Source organism: Hesperophylax consimilis, chromosome 19 (assembly GCF_061612785.1).
Source record: "Hesperophylax consimilis isolate HC1 chromosome 19, BYU_Hcon_1.0, whole genome shotgun sequence".
In the NCBI taxonomy this organism is placed as follows: Eukaryota; Metazoa; Arthropoda; class Insecta; order Trichoptera; family Limnephilidae; genus Hesperophylax; species Hesperophylax consimilis.
The window spans coordinates 20,387,371-20,401,366 of record NC_142854.1 but is presented as its reverse complement, the minus strand read 5'-3'; the positions used below and the strand labels follow the sequence as shown (position 1 = coordinate 20,401,366).

Here is a 13,996-nt window from a genome sequence, read left to right as displayed (position 1 = left end):
CTTTTTAAACGGTTAACTAATTCAGATTCAGCTGATGGAATCAATATCTGTCATGTTATAAGACGATTTTATGAAAAATGATTTGCCAAAGTATTTAAAAAGGCGATTGAAATAAGCAAGTCATAAATACGTTATCAATATTGAAGTTAAGTGAATTTTTTTCAGTTCGTAATATTATATTGAGAGGTGATTTACAGTCAATTTAGAACGCCATTAAATAACCTTGTGAATTTTATGACTAAAACCAGCATGCCCTATAATTGCGTCTTTATGGCACTTCTGAAACATTTCAAATAATCAAAGTCAAAAACTTAAGAAGCACTTTCCGTTCTCATCGACTTAAATATCCGTAGGCTTTAATTTATTTCATTTCCTCCCTAGAAAACAATTTAAATGTCAATTCTAACAATCGCGCCATTTTATCCGTATAGGTGGAAGATATATAAAACATGGAAGGTTCAATTATTGAAGACAATATTAGCGATTCCTAAACGAAAATCTGAAACAGAAAAATCAGAAAGCGATACGGTCACATCTAGGACTCGAAACCAGGACTCTTGCCTTGCCGGGGCACGCTCTACCACTGAGCTAATGGGACCCTATCTCCTTCGGTCATATTTAACTGTATCATACTTCGAATAAGAACTACCAACATTGTCTTCATTTTTCTCACCGTACATTTTAATTGGCAACTATCTTTATATATGATCGCAAGGCCTTTATATATCCCCCTGCAACTCAAGGGTCCTGGGTTCGAGTCCTAGATGTGACCGTATTCTGATTTTTCTGTTTCAGATTTTCGTTTAGGAATCGTTAATATTGTCCAATAATTAAATATTACGATTGGAGGTTTTACTAACTAAGTTATTCCAAAAAATAAAAAAGGAAGGTTCGTTATACACACAGGCGGCTGTTCCTTAAGTAATTTGGACACGACACAATAATAGTTGGTTATTTAAAATACTCTGTGTTTAACTCGGATTCAATGAACTTTTTAACTTTTGGTTTGAATTTACATTTCATTAAATTGTAAGCGTTTGTTTTAATAAAATCACAGACAAGCATTTTTAGTCTATGCAGACAAGCCATAAAGTACCTACCTATAAATGAATATTTTTATCAGAAAATTCCTTAATTGGCACTTTAAAAATTTGAACCAATTTTTTCGGAATTTCAGGCTATCCCCATTAATTTACACATAATGTTTATATATAAGAAAAATTAAATTTAGAAGAGACACGAAGCGAAAAATTGGTTCCACTTTTTTTACCTCCAACGCTCTAACGCAGAACAACCCCTTTGCTTTTCAACCCCCATTTCTTTCAGTGTCACAACAGCCTTGATTGAAAATACCATATTTCCACTAGCTCCGGAACATGTTAAAAAAATATAAATGTAATGTTTTTTTCTTTATCCTTGGATGATTTATTAATGTGGGAAAAAACAATAAATCACAAATGTATGGTATGGAGTTAAAGGGTAAATTTTCATTTTAAATTTTCCATCAGGCTATTTCAGTTTTCTTGAGGTTTTATTTTAAATGAGTAATGCGGGTTCAGTAGCGGCGTGCGCAAGTAAAATTAAATTGTCCTGTTTCACAAGAATTCATTCATATGATTGATATACAGAGTTTTCCAATAAGAGGTGTTATTTTGATATTCAATCGTAAAATATCAATGGTTTCGTTGCTTGTGTGGCACATAGCGCCGTCTTGTTTAAACTAAACGTTGTATAGATCAATACCATCCAATTCCGGCCATAAAAATCATTAATCATCTCTCAATAGCGCAATCCATTCACCGTAACTGTTGCTCCAGCCTCATTTAAAAAAAGGTAAGGTCCAATGATTCCGCCGGACCATTAACCGCACCAAACAGTCACACGTTGAGGATATAGAGGGTTTTTTAACAATAAATTTTGGGTTTTCCGAGCCCCAGATGCGACAATTTTGCTTGTTGACGAAGCCACCGAGGTGGAAATGGGCCTCATCACTCAAGATGATTTGCATTTGATTCACTCAAGTGAATTTTAATAATTTCAATGCGTTGTTGAAGCGTGTATCGTTCCATTTTAATTAATGGCGTAGTTTCTACTTGTCAAATATAAAAAAAATGACAGCTTCAAAATTGACATCTACCGAAATAGCGGGCTATTCAAAATAACACCTCTTATTGGAAAACCCTGTATAATGATGGTGCATTTGCTTAACATATTCTCAGTATCCCCATTACAAATAATCGTTACAACATACGCTAAAATATTATGTTACAAATTTTAAATTTTACATCGGAGGAAATAGTTTCCCTCAGGACCTATGTCATTTTGGGGATGCTGTGTGGAGGGCGTTTTTGAGGAAAAGACTAAGTGGACAAAGGACTTGAGGCGACCCATGTTGAAGTAGTTGTTAAGAGGAAGCTACAAGCCAAAAATATGTATATTCTTGGTGTACATTATATTTTAGGTGATAGGCATTAAAATCTCTTGACAAATGGAGTCTAGAAACGTTCGATTTCAAACACAAAACTGGTTTTTATTTATTTTGTAAATAATTTTATAAGAAAGTAAAAAAGTTATCCAATAATTTTAAAAAAGTTGTTTTCTTTACGCGTTCATACATTTCTTATGAAAAAAAATATTTTTTAGTAGTTTACATTTATATTTTTTATTGAGTAATTTATATTTTTAAAGCATATTTTTTAGTATTCATAATGTACACCAATTCGTTATAAAGATTAATCAAAATAGTGATTTAGCATTAAACTTCGCCATCGCATTAAATTTGTGGAACAATTGTCGACAGTAATTAAGCCCAGTGTAGACGGCTAATTACTATTTACTCCATCGTAAAACCAGCGGAATTGTTAATTTTAGGGGCCATTTCCTAAAGTTTCATTTAGACCCTGATTGGCAGTAAAATAACGGCAATAAATTGAAATTACCTTTGGTCAACTTTCATTAACGATTTTCGAAGTAAAATAACCATTAAATAATAAAAAGAGTCCTATAAAAAGCGGAGTGTCGAGCGGCAGTCAACTGTGGAGTGGAGTGGAGTTTTACCTATTGCTGAGTGCCGTTCGCCCGTTCCTGTGCCGCATACAGATAAGAGATTATTGTTACGTTTTATTTAATTTTGTTTATCGTATACCTATTTGTTTGCATTCCTGCTTACGGCTAATCCGTTTTTGTTTGTACAGTCAATGAAATAGACTGCGTATTATTTTTTCAGTTTAATTTTTAAAAGTTATGTTTTTTTTATATAATGGAGGAAGACGAAGATAGGCCTCCCGACCCAGTGTCGATATTGGATTTTTCTGATTCGGAATCTAATACGAGCCAGGTTTCTATTGCGCTCCCATCTCGTAAACGACGACCATCGCGTAGCCTTTACATTCCATCGAAAGTTAAATCTAAAAAATACATAAAGCATATCGAAAACAAAATTCACAACGTACAGCATAACCAACACAGGACAGCCAAAAAACAATACAAACACCATAAAAATACACGAATGCATAAACACCAACATCTGCGATTGCCCCCCTCTAGAAAAAACAGAACAAATAAAGTATCTAGGAATCGTAATTGACCATAATCTTAGATGGACACATCACATCAAACAAATCACAAATAGGCTCCTCAGAACAATACACATTTTCCTAAATATAAGAAACATATATAAAATAAAACAATTGAAAACAATATATTATGCACTATGCCAATCAATAATAGAATATGGAATAATTGCTTGGGGAGGAGCAACAAACGCAGCTACCGCTCAAATAGAAATCGCACAGAAAACGATATTAAAGGTAATACTCAAAAAACATAAACTAACCGACACAGACCAAATATTTAAAAGCTGTGACATACTTGATATACGCCAATTATATGTTAAAACTCTACTAAACTACATTTTCGACCAAAAAAACAAACCCCAACAAACACAAAATATCACTAATAGACCGGTCAGAAAAGCGTATAAAAAAACATAAAAACTCCGACGGTAAATACTACCTTTGGACAAAGACACCATAAAATACCATGCTATTAAAGCATTCAACAGTCTTCCACTTGAAACAAAAATTGAGGAAAATAAAAATAAATTCAAACACAAAATACAAAAAATGGATTAAAGAACAAAAAAGACAATATTTCCAAAATTCTATAACATACAAGAATAAAACATATACACGCAACACAAAAAAAAAAAATAAAACACGCAACACGCACAAACACATAAATCATTATAAATGCCGATTTCCATTCTCTTTTAATATTTTTATTTTAGTGTGAAAATTAAATTTTAATTTCTAATCTTTATCTTTAGTTTAAATTTATCTTTATTTTAATGTTGTTTTTTGTTTATGTATAAATTCGTATATTTTAAAATGGGGGCCTCAGCACGGGTAAATAACCCAGTGAGGCCAACATTACTGAATTAAGATATGAAATATCGGTTCAAGTTTATTAACCTGAATGAATTCAACATTTAATTTGTTTTAGTAATCTAAATGAGTCCAATATTTAATTTGTTTTATTATTCTCCCAATAGATTAACCGAATTTTTTTATCCACTTTAAATGTTACCGGCACAAAGCACTCTTTTCAGGGTGAAATGCCTAAAACCAAAAAAAAAAAAAAAAAAAAAAATTCAACTGTTTGACACTCAAAACAGTTCCTATCACTTGGTTAGTTGATACTAACTGTTATTATTAACAATATGTAACTACACACTTTCGGCAGGTACATTTTTTTGATTTAAAGTTGGAAGTAAAAATATTTGATTAAAAAATTCTACTTTTTATATATTAAAATTATGGTTCTATGATAACTCAACACAGTGACAATTCAACACACTTTTAAAAAAGTGATATAAAGTCATTAGAAACGGTGATTTTTTTTTAACCTAACCTACATAACCCAATTAAAAAAGTTTTTGTTTCATCACTTTCCATGACTTTATATAACTTATTAAAGATGTGATGAATTATCGTTGTGATGATTTATCCGCTTACCAAAAATATATATCTAATATAAAAATCTAAAACGAAATTTTATCTAGTTTTCAAAATGGTATTTTTTTATGATATCGTATCGTACATCATCGGAAGGAAGAACCTAATACATAAAAAAGTATTGCCTGAATAATACTGTTAAGTTGATGGCCTACATGGTCGAGGGGTACGGCTCTCGACTAGCAAACCGGAGGTCGCGGGTTTAAATCCCGGCGTGCGCAAGATAATTTTATTTTATGAATTTGTTACTAATTATTTCAAAATTTATTCATTTTAAATAATGTATGATATACTGGTGTAAAAAACCACCATTCAGAATTGAAACGTTGCTTGAAATGGATTTAGCCGTGTTTGGTGACCATATCTGAACAGCCAGCCTCACTTTCCTCGTACCCATCTCCTTCCCTTCCTCACTACCTTCAGCTCAACAACATACCTTAGTTTGGGATGCCATAGTACCTATCACTAGTTCCAGATGGCTGAGAGCAGTTGGTACAGGTCAGAAAGAGCATACACCTATACAAAAGGACTCACCCAAGATGTTTATTAACGGTGCAAGAATCTCCCTCTTCCCCTCCGGGCCAGGCTAGCGGTGCCGCCAGCGCGATAAGGGCGGCAGCCGCCCACGGGGCCCCCAACAGGGCGGCACGCGCGCGCGCCCCGCCCAGCACGCGGGCACGTCGCAGCGGCCGGGACACGCCGAGGTAGCGCTCGCCGGCCAGCGCGCACAGCGAGAGGATGCTGGCCGTACAGCACAGCACGTCCAGTGATGACCAGAGTGAGCAGAGGATCGGGTCTGAAACAAGCACGTTGATAGAAATTAAAAATGTAAGATTGAAGTCAGCGTAATGAGTAAGATTAAGAAAATGACGCTTAGTTGATTTGGTCAAATACAGCTAATGTAAGGAGAATATATATATATACATATGACGCGATTGTGGCACATGATTGTGGATCATTGCACTATCAAGTGAACCAGATATATCTTAACAATTGTGTTGCAATCTTTAGAGCACAGCCGTAAGATGGTAATGCTGTCCTTGTTCTGGCATTCTACCGGTAGTGCAAGATACTATCACGGCCGTTGTTTCCAAATTTTAGATCGATCAATCTGAGGCTCCTCTCAGCCAAGCCCTTTATTGGTTGATTTGCCTGTTTCCAAAAACCTTATCGTTGATCATCTTAAGTGGCCCCGTCCACTTCCACAGACAATAAAATAACATGTAAAATTAATATTAATGGGTTAATATTTTAGTTACTATTTATACAGATAACTTGTTTTAATCACCGAAATTTTATATTTTTTAACAAACGCATATAAATACATTAAACATAAAGCATTAGCTTGACTTTTACTATAAATTTTACTAATACACTAATACAAATTTGACGATTGATGTTTCTCTTCCGTGTGTTAACATGAAACTAAGGAACTTGGACAAAATAAAAATAAAAAAGTAGCAAGAACTTTACGCAGAATGGGAAAAATGAATATTATTGAGTTTACAACATCATCCAGCATTCAAAAGAGCATTTTTGACAATCGAAAACGGTTAAAGAAATCGTTGTATTTGGCTGTCGGCGCCTGAGTAACTCGATATTATCGTCCATTACGTTCGCCTATTCCGCTATCTATTATAAATATTATCATTAATATCTTAATCTTCACTGTCCATATTAATTTGATGCTAAAAATAATAATAAAATTGGCGATACGCAATGCGCAATACGAAAAAGAATGGGTGAACCAAATGAAGTTCGACATTTCGCTGTCATTTTTCACTCTGTTGACACTTTTTATAACTAACCCTTTTACTGAGCCAGAGGTTAATCCAGCTGTTTGGTTCCTCTAGCTTGATAGGAGAGTTGCATTGGGAAGAGCGTAATTTTGCATTTGAGGAATGTTGAGCAAAATTTTTGGTTCAACAGTTGATCAATAGGATTGGGAACAACGGCGGTCAGTATTTCAGTATCAGTATGGATTTAGTCGTGCTTGGTGGATCATTAGCCAGGTCTGATTAGCCAGGTACTTCCCCAACCATCTCCTTCCTCTCCCCGATGCTTTCAGCCTCACAAAATACCCCAATTGGAGATGCCATAATCGCACTGGCTCCATACGGTTGAGAGCAGTTAGAACTCTTGTGCGGAATCTCATCGACAACGTTGTGTATTCGTAAAATACGCCAAAAGCGCACTCAACATGTTCGTACATGGTTGATATTTGTAACAGGAGAACGGGTCGTTTCTTTGACTCGTTCTTGAGTTCCAAAGCTCGGATGCCTCTGTCTATTACTTGTAGGCTAGATAGGTTTTACAGTATGAATTTTTATTATTATTCTGACATCCCAATATCACAGCAAAACCTTTATAAAAATGATCACTACTCTATAAAAATTGGATGGGGAAGTGCAAATAACGCCACATTAAATTCCCTAATTATAACGCAAAAAGCCTTCCTGAAAATACTACTCAAAGTAACCTATCAGAACTTGCTCTGAACATATTTTTAATAATCTAAACATCATGTCACTTAAACAACTCTATACTAAAACCATACTTATCACAAAAAATACACTTGATCTACTAACGAACAATCCTAACTAAATCACTAAATCCTTCAATCAAAAATACATCCAACAAGCAAATACGAAGATAACTTTTCTACAAAGAAATTTCATTTACTACGGCATAAAACTTTACAACAAAATACCAAATAAAAATAACAAATGTCAATTTTATTTTTTTAATGGTAAACTAATGTTTATAAGACAAGTTTATGTGCATAGCACGAAGGGTAACAAATTATTATAATCAATAATTAGTCTCCTGAAATATCAATACAAATTGAAAATATCTCCCGAGTAAAAATAAATGTCGCCGACGGAAATTGAACCCGCACCTTCTGATGTCCGGTTAGATGCTCTGGACTTCTGAGCCACGTCGGTTTATTTCCAACACGACAAATAATTCAATATGTACTAGTACTTCAATCAACAATTACTGCTTATTATATTTTTTTTACCTGTAAACAAACCAATTTTATTTTTGTAGGAAAGGCTTTGTTAGTGCTAAATTTCCCACTAGATGGCGTCGAGACATATTATACTCGTATCTACATTAGTTGGTGAAATATTTTGACTTGTCAAATATTTTTTTTTTTTTTTAAATGTCAAAATATTCAAAGCGTTCATAAAAAATGGAGCTGGGACACATGGAGACACGACATTGATGAAAATAGTAAATAAATAAATTAAATACACTAGTAAATATCGATTATTGAAACATTTACCCGTGAATAGGTCTATGTCTGGGTTTTGTATACGTCTTGTAAAGAGCTAACAGATTCTTCAATAGTAACCAGTTGTTAACCCTATACAAATCTCAAGAACATCCAACAATTGAATTTTGGGAATACTGTGCAAAGGAGAGTAGTCCGTCTGAAGAAAAAAGCTATCTCTTATGCACAGACGCAATATGAGCACGCTGAGTCTGTTCCACAGGTGTTCCAATGGAGCCTGCTCTAAAGAGCTAACAGCACTGTTCTCCAGTACGATACGAGCGAACGAACACCAGTTCACAGTTGATTTTGTCTTCATGAGAACATTTTGTGTAAGTTGGCTCGCATGTGGAACGAGCTACCGGCATCTGTTTTTCCTCCTTCATATAGTCCGGGCCTTTTCAAGACCCGCATTAATAAATCCCTTCCTACAGCCCCTGCCTAACTCGCCTCACAACTCTGCCCAACCTGGTGGCGACATAGTTCCTGGTCTTTACACTGTAGGGGCTATCTTGTGAGGTGTCACATATTTAAAGCTCAATCAAATAGGCGCAAGCAAAAATCTCTAGAAAAATATCTTAAGTAGCATTTGAAGAAACACTGTGAATTTTCTCATACTTATAACATGTTAAATAACTGGACCAGATATGATTTTATGATTTTCATAGCTTACTTTGCGATTTTTTTCTACTCGTCATCTGAATAGAGAATATCTTAAAGAATAAAGTATATATTTAAGGACTTAAAACTTAAACAGTTTTACTCATAATAGATAGTACGGAGGGACAGAGGCGGCTCGTGACAGAATTTGCCAGCAGTGCATTTCACAAATAATGGTAACATGTAAAATAGGAAAATAAAGTGATTTAAAGGGAACTACATACCCAGTACAAATAATTCATTTGTAGAGAAAATCCATTCGTCGCTCTTTCATTTGAGAAAATTCTTCAATTACAAGATTATTAAAGTCTGGTATAGACGAGATCAAACTTTTTTCGATGCTCATCATTGATAAAGCATTGAGACGATCTTGGGACATAGTATTCGTCAGAAATGTTTTTACACGTTTCAACGTAGAAAAACACCTTTGGCACTCGACAGTTGTCATCGGAATAGTACAAATTATTTTTAACAGTTTCACTATTTCACTAAAACACTCCACCAAGTTACACTTGTAAAATAATTGTAAAATTGATATTGCTCCGTCAGCATTCGCAAAATCATCTCTAGTTTGTTGGGATTAAATTAACTTCGGTTACTTTTGATAAAATCAATGTTAACCGCAATTTTTTCATTAGCACTCATTTTTAAAAAGCTTTTTGCAGAGTAAAACTCGTAAAAACCGTTAAAACATCGCGTCAATCGCCAATAATGAATACTGTCAAGTTTGCAGATATGTAGATCGCGCCGGTAACGCTAGAATATTATAACATTGTTAATTAGTTCGAAATCTGTCAATCCTAACTAACGCATTCCAAACGTTTTACGCATGTTTAAGGTTTTTGATATATATCAGGATGTTTCGGCGCATGCGCCGATAATGCACCGACCAGCTTCTATCTCCACTGCTCTAACACATCAACAGCCGTTATGGGTCTCTACCTGTCTCGCTCATTTCACGGTTCCGACCTCTAGAGACAGTGCCTATAGAAGGTACATGGCATGTCTCGGGCAAAGCCGAAAATGCACGGGTTGATATATTACACTGTTTTTCGCATGCGCGGGAGTCTAGTACAAACTTTGATTGGTAAGAATATTATAATGATCTGGCGTGAATTCTTCGTGAGTGGATATACGAATTTACATTTCTAACGTATATCGATGTTTGGCAGTGCAGTGCACAAATGCACTAAGGCAGGGACCGCCTCTGCGGAGGGATAAGAACAGGTTAGTAGAAAACGTTACACGTAATCGTACTGCATATACCGGCCGTTATACTGCAGTATTAGTGGCTGACAGATTTTTAAACTGTCCTAGTCCCAGGATTAGGGACGTATTACTACGGTATTAAGACGGAGATCGCGGATTTTGTTAAAAATCTTGTTGATTTAACAAATATCGATGTGTCGCGCAATGAAAATGTAGAAAAAGCAGTAATACCCATTGGCAGCACTATCAGAAGAATATTTTAGATCGATTTACTAAAGCAAATACGGAATGCATTATCAAATTGGCCAAATTTCGAAGCAATTCATAGCAGACCGGGTCAAATTCACGTCGCAAATTTCATCTAAAGATACGTGAAGTTAGCAACTAAATACGAAATGAGAAAATGACCGTGTTTTTGAGGATTGGAACAAAGTAGAACCGATCTGAAAAAATTATGAGTAAATATTTTAACCGGATCCGTATACGGCCCTTCTCACCGTATAGCTATACCAGCGCTGCAGCGTCGTATTAGGGAATATTTATAAGTAAGACTTTTTAAGTTCAAGGTAAGAATATTATGATGCGAATACATTTGCCTTACGAGCAACAACAGCAAATGGCGCGAAGCGTCGCTTGCAGTTGATTCGTTCCTTTCTCATAATTCTGGCAATACAGCAAACATTTGCAACATCTGTAGAAATTCGGAATGCGAAGGTATAACTATAGATATTCATTAACATTATCCTGTTCATTAGTTATTTAATTAAGAAAATAGTAAGCACCAACAATAAATATATATTTTACAACAATTTCCAAACAACTAAGAGGCCTAGCCAACAACTGACTAAATATTCAACATCTTATAAACTGCTACTTCCATATTCTACATAAATAACAGTCAGCATCCTTCTCACTTATCCTTAGCACTGTCAACTTGTTTCAAGAATCACACACAACTATATAGAACCATTATTTCGTTATACCATCGACTTTAAATTTGCAAGTGGCTATTCTCGTAAAACTAGCATTTTACTTTGGTAGGTAATAGAAAAAAGGTAGATGGATCATTTTTAGTTTTATTTTTATATAAGTACCGCACAGTAGTCCCAATTGCTGGAGCCAATGAGAGTATGTCATCCCTTATTTATTGGGGCATCTTGTGAGGGTGTGAATATCCCACCAGAGTCCCAACTGCTCCCAACCGCCTGGAGCTAGTAAGACAATGGCATCCCCAGTTGGGGTATATTGTGAGGCTGAATGTAGTGAGGAGAGGAAAGAGATGGGGGAGAGGAAGGTGGGGAATACCTGGATTTTCAGATCTGGTCATCAAACACAGCTAAGGCCATTTCAAGCAACCTTTCAATTCTGAATGGTGGTCTTACACCTGGGCGATACTGAGTAAATGAATAAATCGTGAAATAATACAAATTCCCAAATAAAATTTACTTGCGCACGCGGGTATTTGAATGCGCAACCTTCGAATTGCTACTCGAGATTCTTACCTCTCGATTATTTAACACAGATGAGAAAGAGGGTGGGAATGTACCAGGATTTAGATCTGGTCACCAAACACGGCTAAAGCCATTAAAAGCGTTACCAGGGTGATACTAAAAGTGTCTACCACTCTGGAACAGTATATTGATTTTAATGAATACATTGTAAATCACTGAGAGGACATTTTATTGTGCCACAGGGATCCAAATTAGGACCACTATTATTTTTAATTTTCATTAAAAACATTCGAAATTATTTAATCAATGGTTGGTTTATTATCTAACGCACGTGTAAAATTTAAACAAACCTAACAATAAACAAGTCACAAAAACGCAGTGTTTTACACCATGTATTAAAACCAGGTGTAACAATTAGCCCCTTTCTAACTGTCTTCGCACCTAAATCTACATCATAGTGATTATATTATTTACTACGCCCATTTCATAATCGACCAAATAGCTCCAAACCACAAATCATCAATCAATCGTAATTATTCCTATCACTGTTTACGAATACGAAACCACCCAAACGTAACTTTGACAGTTCAAACATTTAACCTACACGTCATGTAATTCTTACTTAAGACTCCTTAGTAAGCGTTCAAAAAGAAGATGCTTTGAAAGGGGGATATGTAAATACAAAGGTTATAGGTAGCGCTGGTATAAAACATGATTATAATTGTTAGGGGTAAGAGAAATTATTTAATAAAGCATGAATTTAAAATGGAGCTAAATCTCTAGAGAAGTGGAGTGCTCCAAGGATAAGAAACTTCAGTTTGTCATTTTCAAAGCAATTTTAGAGTTTTTTCATAGACATATGAATATTAGTAGACCTGCCCTAAGTGATTAAAAGCGTATTATCCCCACTCCCCATGCCGGTTCCATTGGAGCCGGCTGGGCTCGCGTATGGCCTCAAGTGAAATTTGAAAACGTGACGTCATCATTCTTGTGCGAACTATGGTCGAGGCATCATCGGTTCATTTTACGAAATAACACGGCAAAATGTTGACTTGTGATATGAAAACTTGTAAAAATAGATGTGAAAAAGAGAATAAACCCAATTGTCGTATTACATTCCATAAGTAAGCATTATTTTACTCTATTTTAAGCTTATTCACACCGTATTATATGGATCAGTTTTAGAAACATATACTATCACATCACAATGTAGCGATTCTCAAGTGTGCTCATCGTTGTTTACTGGGGTAAGTAAATTATGAAACATTTGTAAAAGTGTCTTAACTAAATACTCTGAAACTAACTACGACTCTGCAAACAGAAGAAATTTACTTTGCCGAATTTGGACTTCGCAAATTAGTTCATAACGTGGCGAGTAATTTGCGCTCCCATGTAAAAATGTCTATTCATTCAAAAGCAGATTTTACTTTTAAGAAGTAAATGGTGATATTATAATGCGAGATGCCTATTTACTGTCTGATTGATTTATTGACGAATCACAGTCAGCTTCACCCCCTTCGTTCTTCAACAGTTGATTTTACCCCTCGCCATTATCTTCTCGTCTATTAATTCCTATGTCTGTGAGTTTTTTGTTGTTGTTAGTTTGGTTGTGTATTTTGTCTCAAATCCAAATAAATTTTTTTTTTGCTGAAAGAGCCTCACAGCCGTTCCTCTTAAACACTGTAGTTTGTAACTTTTAATTGTTTATAACTGGCAGGCTGTCTGTGCAGATAGAGAAACAATAGCGCGTTTTGATTTTCCGTCCAACGGATGTCACTGTTTTTCAAAATAATCAGATTGACAGAATGATTTCTATATAATATAGGTATATAAAAACACACCCGTATTCGAATGCAAAGTTGTGTCAAAATTTCAAAGCAATAGGTGAAGATCTTTTGGAGATTTAAGATTTTAAACAAACTAACATTTTTATTTATATATATAGATATCATGTTATGTTAATACGATTGTCAGCATGGAAATCATTAATTTATTTCATGTACGCTTTTTGGTGTTTTTACATTAAGTCTTAATTACATTAGTATAATAAAATTGACACGATAATATTTAAAATAATCATAGATTTATTGTAAGCTTCAATTCAATTAATACATATTGGCAATAAAGCAAACAGTAGAATGTAAGAAATAAGATGCGAATTAAATGAATCGACTAATTCTCGTAAGTACAACAAATAAGAAGAAGAAACAAAAACATCTACAGTGAAAGTAAAAAACCACATTAAAAGAAAAAAAAATCAAGCATCAACAAGTAAAGTTTTAATGTGACCATTTTTTAATTTCTTTTAAAAAAATAGTTTTGATTGAGGATTGAACCTGCCTTCCTACCCAGGAACTCGAGTCAACCGCGCTAACAGCATCGCC

At 34.8% G+C, this 13,996-nt stretch overlaps 1 protein-coding gene across 1 annotated transcript in view; it reads right to left on the bottom strand.

The window, feature by feature from the left end:
• Positions 1 to 13,996, bottom strand: part of LOC149414969 (alpha-1A adrenergic receptor-like) — a 39,983-nt gene that overhangs the window by 13,733 nt on the left and 12,254 nt on the right. The window contains exon 2 of the mRNA XM_089642954.1: positions 5,550 to 5,811. Within this exon, the coding sequence (XP_089499080.1) occupies positions 5,550 to 5,811 (262 nt within the window). The remainder of the gene's footprint in view (positions 1 to 5,549; positions 5,812 to 13,996) is intronic.